We start from the raw sequence: 8,547 nt of genomic DNA, 5'->3' as shown, positions 1-8,547 counted from the left end.
ACCAAAATGACGTCATGTGGTAGTTGGGAGGCAAGAAGGTGGTAACTTTTGATGTTTTTGAAAATAGAAGGTGGTAATTTTCAAAAAAAATAAATACAAGGTGGTAATTGCTAAAATGGACTAAACAGAAGGTGGTAATTGTCAAAATTTCCTAATAATAATAATATTCAATGTAGTTTCAAATGTGAAAATGCCAATTTGTCACATTACTAAAACCATATAATATTAACTTTTTATTATAATACTACGTAATAATAATGTTTGCTTAGCTAGAAGTGCCAGTTAGCCACATTCCTCCACCTCTCCTCATCACTTCAATTCTCTTTCTCTCTCCTCTTTCTCTCTCCTTAAACACACTCTTCGAGGACAATCCTACTCAACCCAATTTTGCTTTGCTTACCTAATTTTAATTGTAAATTTTACCCTTTTCAACTTTCCCGCTCCTTCACATTTTCCTTAATAATGCACTTGATGGTAATAATACTTTGAGATTATAATGCATTTCTATGTCTTCACATTTTCATACTATTGATTGAATTTTTTTTTTTTCTATTTTTTTGTTTAATTTAATCTATTTATTTTTGCTTTGAAATTATTTTGCAGTTGAATGTGGTGATTTATGAGCTTCAGCATTGAGAGATGAATCATAAAATTCTAATGAAGCATGATCAAGTAAATTACTAAATCTCTTATTTTATTCAATCTATTTCTGAGTTGGGTTTCGGAATTTAATCCAAATGGTTGATTTAATTTGATCAATTTCTTATTTAAAGTAGTTCTGAAATTACTCGACACATCTTTTTTTCATTAACGAATCGGTATTGTAGTTGTTATTCTTCAATTGGTTGTGATTTTATCAATATTATTTCTTTTTTCTTTTTCTTTAATTGTCTTTTTAGCATCATTAATCCTGAAGTATAGAAAAAGTGATAATCTATGCATTTTATCAGTAGTGGGATGTTTGCCTTTCTTTTCTTTTATCTCTTAGCTGTCTTTTTTTTGTGGGTCATTCTTTTTTTAGAATCTATTCTTTTCTTGATAAGTTAATAATAGTAAGGAAGGAATTTCACCTTATATTATTACAAATTTTTTTTTTTTTACACCTACATTTTTTTCACTTATCAGTTATCACTACTTGTTTGATGCTGCAGTATCAGAAGAAGCAAGGAATGCTGAGGAGTAAGTCATTGGAACCTCACAAACCAACCTTAATTCGACGAATTTCGAGTAGAGAACGAAAATTGGCTTTACTTCAAGATGTATGAATCTAATGTGTGATTTCAGTTCTTTTTTTGGGTTATATTTGCTGATCAATGTTGCTCTGATGCTTAGAAAGAGTTGATTTTCCAATGTATTTCAGGTTGATAGGTTGAAGAAGAAATTGAGGCATGAGGAGAATGTACATAGAGCTCTTGAACGGGCATTTACTAGGCCTCTAGGGACCCTTCCTCGTCTTCCGGCCTACCTTCCTCCTTATGTTAGTTCTGGATCATATCTGATGATATATTTTGTTAACTCAGTTCATACTCTTGCTTATATATGCTGTTTTTTTTACCTGTTTTTGATCCAATGCTATTTTGGGAGCTCTATTTTAACAGGAAATTATGATTTTGCTGGGTTTTTTTTTTCTTCGCTTGTTTCTGTTTGCTTTATTGCTGTTTCTTGCATATTATTTTTATTAAACCTTTGATTAGTCTGTTTCAAGGTAATGCTGTAGTACAGTAGTCATCAAAATAATTAGTCCAAGCTGTATGATGATGACAACTCTGCATTGTGAATAGGCTGGCTAAAACCATTAGATAAGGCTTAAGTTATTGACCTTATTGTTGAATGGAATATGTAACATGATAAGATCGAAGAATTTTTTATTTTTTTGTGGTGAGTGGGAGGGTTGGGGGTGCAATGTAGTTGAGGAGTTTAATTCACTGGTGTTTATTACATGCCGGGGTCTTCAACAATAGAGTTGGAAGTGGTCCTAATGAAAGTGTTGCTATTTTTATTATTTTCCAGACCCTTGAGCTTTTGGCTGAAGTTGCTGTTTTAGAGGAAGAGGTTGTAAGGCTAGAAGAACAAATTGTACGTTTTAGGAAAGGTCTGTATCAAGAAGCAGTAAATACTTCATCCTCCAAGAAGAATGAAGAAAGCACAAATGATTCAAATGAGTCATGTCCTAATGATTCGACAGATGATCCGAGGAATGTAGCCCAAGATGAAACTAACTTTATAAGTTCTTCTAAGTCTGAAATTGGTAATCAATTCATGCTTAATTATGAATAGTATTAAGTTCCTGTTTTTTCATTCTCAGTCACTCCCACAGAATGAAATGTTGGGAGTCTTAAACGCTTTAAAATTAAATATTTTTGGTGCTGTTGTATAGTTTTAGATGATGGAGGAGATAAAGAAAATCAATCATGCAGTAGCTCCACAAAAAACAAGCTGAAATCACCAAACCGGAAGTCACCTATAGTGAAAACTCCCACTAAGAGACTTTCCTTTGAGAAGAAAACACCAGAAAAGTGTTCAGATGCTCAGAAATCTCAGGTTAGTAAGGGATTCAAGATATATTATCAATTCCATTTTAAGGCAGAATGAAAAGTGAAATAATCAAAAGTTGGGTTCTGAATTTTCAGGTCCATTGCAGAAATGACCGCCAAGATGATGCAGAACCTAGCCCCCCTGTTCTTCAAGATGAGCGGAAATTGAGACATGAAAGTCCAAATGCAATATCTGAGAATATCCTCAAGTGCTTATTGAGCATTTTCTCAAGAATGAACACATCGAAGAATAGGTTGAGCATGGAAAAGTTTCCTCCCTCTGCTGCATTCTCCTCTCCAGACAAAGACGGTTACGTTGAACTCCAGGATCCATATGATACATGGCCTAGATTTGGTAGAAGAGATATTGGTCCGTACAAAAATCTGTACTCAGTTGATGCTCGTTCACTTAGTGCAAATAGAACAACAAATTCTTTATTCTTACATCGTCGACTAAGGTAAGTGTATTCAGTTTTATGCTTATTATCTTTACACTGTAATTAATGGTTAGCTCATTGTGGGTATCGGTAAACCATCTGGATCTTCAGAATACTCATCGCGAAACTTGCCACTGCCAAACTGCAAAGGCTCACGCACCAAGAAAAGCTTGCTTTCTGGATAAATGTCTACAATTCATGCATGATGAATGTATGTACAGCTTATTTTTTTGAACACATTATCCATGCCAATTATGTTATAAGTCTATGACATAAGCTTAATTATTTGCTTCAGGCATATCTTGAACATGGAATACCAGAAAAACCAGAGACAATGGTTGCACTGATGCAAAAGGTACTGGAAGCTACCTTTCCTTAGCTTAGTTATAACAAGAGCATGTGTACTTGATCATATTGTCTTGTTCTGCAGTGATATAGGATGTTAATATGCTGCAAGTGTGTTGTAGATCTAGATATATATCCCTTCGCTTATCTGTAATTCCATGACTTTCTGCAGGCAACAATAAATGTGGGGGGACACCAGCTAAATGCTATAACTATTGAACATTTTGTTCTGCGTTTACCTTACCACTCTAAATTTGTAAGTCAAGTCTCTTTCACCATATTTACTAAATTTGTTTGTGGTCTTTAGTTGCAGTTACAAAATCCTGATCATTTACAATAATAATTGATATATACTTCTCTTCAGACTTTCACGAAAGGATCCAAAAAAGATGAGATGTTGATGGTTGCACGAAGCACCTTTGGGTTGGAGTTATCTGAACCATTGGTTACATTCGCGCTGTCTTGTGGAAGCTGGTCCTCTCCCGCTGTAAGTTCTCAAAAGTCGATTTACTGCTACTAACCAAACTCCAGAGAGATAACTGAATATTTCTGATAAGAGTCATTAGATCTGCAATTCATAGCTCCCTCTTTTTTATAGTCAGCTCGAGAAACTCCTGGATGTGTCTTTAAGTTATAAAATATTCTAACCATAATTTTCAAGTTCTGATTGAATTTACTATCCTTGCAAACTAATCATTCCTTACCTAATGACAATAAAATATCTAATATGAGTGTTAAAAAATGTTTCTAGCCTATTTAGTGACAACTGAAGAGGCTTTTTCTTAAGACCCTCAGTAGTTCATAACATTTATACCATGGGTACTTTGATTTCTTTCATGCTATTGCTGAAATTGTTTTGACATATTGTAACAGGTCAGAATTTACACTGCTGCTCATGTTGAAACTGAGCTAGAAGTTGCGAAAAGGGAATACTTACAGGCAGCTGTTGGTATTTCGAAAAATAATGAATTGATTATCCCAAAACTTCTACAATGGTATCTACTTGACTTTGCAAAAGACTTGGATTCATTGCTGGACTGGATTTGCCTTCAACTCCCTATGGTGCTCAGAAAAGACTCTATGAAGTGTCTTGAAAGAGCTAAAAGCGAACCTCTATCTCAAATTGTCCAAATTAGGCCCTATGAATTCAGTTTCAGGTATCTGCTGCACAGATGAAATAAACTCACAATTTTTTCCCCTATCTTTAGTGTTCTTCATAGGTTTTGGTCTGATTACGAGTGTAGTTTTTAGTGTGTATACAGCCAGAATGCATATAAAATAACTGTAAAATCGCTCTTCTTCCCCCTCATATATCTGTAAGATTCAGGGTGTATTCTGTTCTTCATTTTATTTTTGTCACATAGAAGGCATAGTATTAAGAATTTGGTTTGTTTCTGAGTTGCCCTCTCAATAAAGTTGATTTATTCTGGGTAGTGCACTGAAATTTGTCTGCTAGAAAACTTGTGAAAAAAAACTTCAGACGATTGTTAAGTTAGATAGGTTAAAATTTCCTTTGTCGAGAAGAGTCTCCTATGATGTAGTTTTTTCTTTCCTTTACAGTGTGTTTGGATAACATTGGAGGGAGGAGAAGAGGAGGGGAGAGAAGAATTGTGAGTTTTCCTTCCAAATCTCTCCATTGTTGGAGGGATCATTTTCCTATAATTTAATCCCTCCATTTCTCTCCCCTCCAATTCCCTTACTTCTTCATTTTTTATCCAAATGAAAGATATCATATCTCTCCATTTACCTCCCCTTTTCCTTCTATTTCCTTCTATCCAAACACACCGTTAGTAAAATAAGAAGATTATTGTAACAGTATGTTTTAAATCTTAAATCAATTTAATTGAAAATTCTATGGTAGTCAGCCTTAAATGACTATTTCTATGGCCAACTACTAAAAGGTAAAGCTTTGGATGGAGATACCCAAGACTCGAGATTGAATTTAATTCTCGAGGAGAGAAAAAAAAATTAATCGGATAATCTGATAGCATGGTAGGTATGTTATAAGAGGAGATGGCTTAAGGGTTTGAAAGGTCTATTTAATTGTTGAAAGACTTGGGTCATTGCATGTGGGACTGATAATGTGGTCCAGATTTTCATATAGTGCAAGGAAAGCTATCAATCAACTGCTGGATATCTCTTGTCCTAAGGTGATGAAATTGGTAGATTACAAAACTTTTTTTTTGTACATATAAACTTCGGCCTTATTTTGTTTTATTTTCTCATACATTGTATTCAATGATAATTATTGTGCATGAGACGAGCTTGAAAACAGTTTGTACTTGACTCAATTAGTTAATGAAATTACCCGTTCTATAATGTTTTTCAGTTTTGCATTTTGCTCGATCTCTGGTGCAACCCTTTAGTCATGAATATCTTTTTATGTATCAGTAAAAATTAATTTTATCTATTAAAAAATTATTATTATATTTTATTTTTATAATTTTGCGGTGAAGTATTTCAAAAATAAAATAAAATAAAATAAATAAATAAAAATTTGCGGTGAAGTGAGCCCATTCAATCTTCCAAGAATTAGTTAAATCATAATTTTTAAATATTAAGCACACTAAAAAATAAATGTGAAGAACTTTAAGAATTAGTTGAAGTATCATATGCATGTATTGTTCATAGAATATCCAATGATTTCAATATCTGTCTTTATTCTTCTCATCTTGCTTTAATAGTACCGTAATGATTCAATGTCGAGCACTTGGTGCCTTTATCGTCATGTGCTTGGCGAAGAGTATCGGCGGTGCATGGATGTGGATCGAAATAAAATAAAATTATATTTACACAAATTATGTGTAGTAAATATAAATTAGTTTAGTTCATTAAAGTTTTTAGGATTTATTAACCACCATGAAATATCTTGTAAAGTTAAGATTAATAAAAAAAATTGTTATCATTCATCATCTGATCCATTTGCTGATTTGCGTAAGTTACATGTTCTCTTTTTAAAGTCATTGTGCCAAAAACCTTTGGAAAATAATTAATTATTTGAAATGATACATTAAACATTAACTCTAACCGATTTACATTTAATCTATATATAACTAAGGCCCTGTTCTGTTCACCTTATTTTTGCTGAATTGAAATTATTTTTAATGAACTTAAATTATATTCACTGAACTGAAATTAATTTTACTGAACTGAAATTATTTTTGCTGAATTGAAATTATTTTTTACTAGTTTATATTATATTTCTTCTTTTAGTTTACTAATTTTTAGTGAACTGAAATTATTTTTACTGAATTGAAATTATTTTTGCTAAACTGAACTTATTTTTACAGAACTAAAATTAATTGTACCGAAGGCCTAATACTAAAATAAACCGCTAACATTATCCTATTCTAAAATTAGACGCATGTCAAGTTGTCCTTAAAAAATTCCCTCAAAATCATAAATGATATCATCATTTTATAATTTTTTATCTTATTTTATAAAAATTATGGTCAACTCTATTATTATTAGTATCAATTTCAATAATAATTTAATTTTTCTTCTTTAGGTATCACTTTCATTATTCAATGTTTCTATGAGCTCTCTATATTATGAAGTACTCCCTCTGTCCCTTAATACAATGCTTTTTTTTAGCATTTATTCCTCACATAATAAAGAGAAATAGGCATTGTATTAAGGGACTGAAGGAATATTAATTAAGCATTACATTTGGTGATATGGATCAGAAGCATAGATTAAGGGTCTTTTCACATTTACTGAATTGAGCTGAACTGAACTGAATCGATTAGAGCTGAATTGAAATTATTATTTTATGAGAGAAGAAAATTATGAGCTAAACTGAATTGAACTGAATTGAATTAAGTTAAAATGAACATGCATTAATACGAAGTACACATTATTTTGATGAAAGAACTAATGATATATAGTTATCTGAATTTAAATGCCTCTTTATATATATTTTAGATCTTTCTTATGTTGTTTTATTTTTTACCTTTTACCTTGGAGCTTTTTCACATGGCTAGTCTTGCATCCTACGCCATGTGCCTTGGAATCGTAGGATTTAAGCCATCTAGTCTAGTTAAAAGTTCCTATTGCCTCTATGTTAAGAGTCGACAAAATTAATGAACATCCGATTAAAAAGTTTAGAATATAAATCCAAATTATGTTCCATTCACTTTTTGCTAAGGGTAAGTTTATCCTCAGATTTGTACATGTACTCCAAACTAATCTCTTTAGCAAGATTTTTTGGAAAGCTAAATGTCGTCCTCGAATATCTATACTCCAAACTAATCTCTTTAGCAAGATCTTTTGGAAAGCTAAATGCCGTCTTCGAATATCTAACTAACGTCCGCAAAATAAACTAAAATAACAAATTTACCCTTTTTTAATAAAAAAAAAATTACCCCCTCAATTTACCTCCCTCTTCATACTACCCATCACTACCACCTCTTCATACTAACCACCACCTCCTCCTCCTCCTCTTTTAACCACCAACTCCTTACCTCTGGTTTCACGATCTACACAGCCGCAGTAATGACGAGTAAGGACAAAGGGAAGTCGGTCGCCGGCGGAGAAAATGTTTGTTTTTTTTTTATTTTCTGAATTCGCGGCAAATGCCTAGATTTTTCGCACGTCCGACCTAGGCTCAAACACCTAGTGTTAGTTGAGACGAACAATACAAGAGGGGGGGTGAATTGTATGTGAGTTCCTTGTGACTACTTTTTGCGGAATAATAAAACAAAGCTTATAGGAACTTGCAAAGACACACAGATTTCACGAGGAAACCTTCCAGAGCCCAACTGGAAGTAAAACCTCGACCCTACCTTAGGGATTTCAACCACAAACACTTTACTATAATAGGGCAAACACCAAGTTACAACCTACTATAATCAGACCTTTACTCACAAGTTCTAGTAAGAACTTGCTACACAGTAGGACCTATCCTACTCAATCTAAGCACCACCCTTAGATTCACTCGTACTCCCAAAGTACATAAATTCTCATCTTCACACTAGAAGCTTACACAAACTGTATGTAAATATTAAACACACACACCCAAATAACCCAACCAATACAAGTAATGAAACCTAGTATATGATAGGCAAGCAATGCACGAAATCCGAAACTAATATGACAAGGTTAGAAGCTTGGTGAACTTACTCAATTAAAGCTCTGTGATTTCTCCACGTATAAACTTACAAAAACCTAAAACAATTCGATCTCTACTATTTATACAAGCACAACTTGTATAGCAAGTAGGTTTTCTAAAA

At 33.0% G+C, this 8,547-nt stretch overlaps 1 protein-coding gene across 1 annotated transcript; it reads left to right on the top strand.

The window, feature by feature from the left end:
- The first annotated feature begins 276 nt into the window (after nucleotides 1-276).
- Nucleotides 277-4,760, top strand: LOC145639040 (uncharacterized). The gene is made up of 12 exons (XM_081690144.1): nucleotides 277-474; nucleotides 604-672; nucleotides 1,152-1,259; nucleotides 1,361-1,477; nucleotides 2,011-2,248; nucleotides 2,378-2,541; nucleotides 2,631-2,992; nucleotides 3,083-3,182; nucleotides 3,267-3,326; nucleotides 3,489-3,572; nucleotides 3,681-3,803; nucleotides 4,190-4,760. The coding sequence occupies exons 2-12, from the start codon at nucleotides 640-642 to the stop codon at nucleotides 4,490-4,492; spliced, it is 1,692 nt and encodes a 563-aa protein (XP_081546270.1). The 5' UTR covers nucleotides 277-474; nucleotides 604-639; the 3' UTR covers nucleotides 4,493-4,760.
- Nucleotides 4,761-8,547: the final 3,787 nt, after the last annotated feature.

The sequence above is a fragment of the Chenopodium album genome, chromosome 7 (genome assembly GCF_948465745.1).
Source record: "Chenopodium album chromosome 7, dcCheAlbu1.1, whole genome shotgun sequence".
Taxonomy (NCBI): domain Eukaryota; kingdom Viridiplantae; phylum Streptophyta; class Magnoliopsida; order Caryophyllales; family Amaranthaceae; genus Chenopodium; species Chenopodium album.
The sequence above is the reverse complement of the archived record's forward strand: the minus strand, read 5'-3'. Positions and strand labels throughout refer to the sequence as shown.

Coding starts and splice junctions, on each gene's coding strand:
- LOC145639040 (XM_081690144.1), top strand. CDS start 640: ATGAATCATAAAATTCTAATGAAGCATGATCAA. Junction 3,183..3,266: donor ACAATTCATGCATGATGAAT/GTATGTACAGCT, acceptor TATTTGCTTCAG/GCATATCTTGAACATGGAAT. Junction 3,573..3,680: donor TACCTTACCACTCTAAATTT/GTAAGTCAAGTC, acceptor ACTTCTCTTCAG/ACTTTCACGAAAGGATCCAA.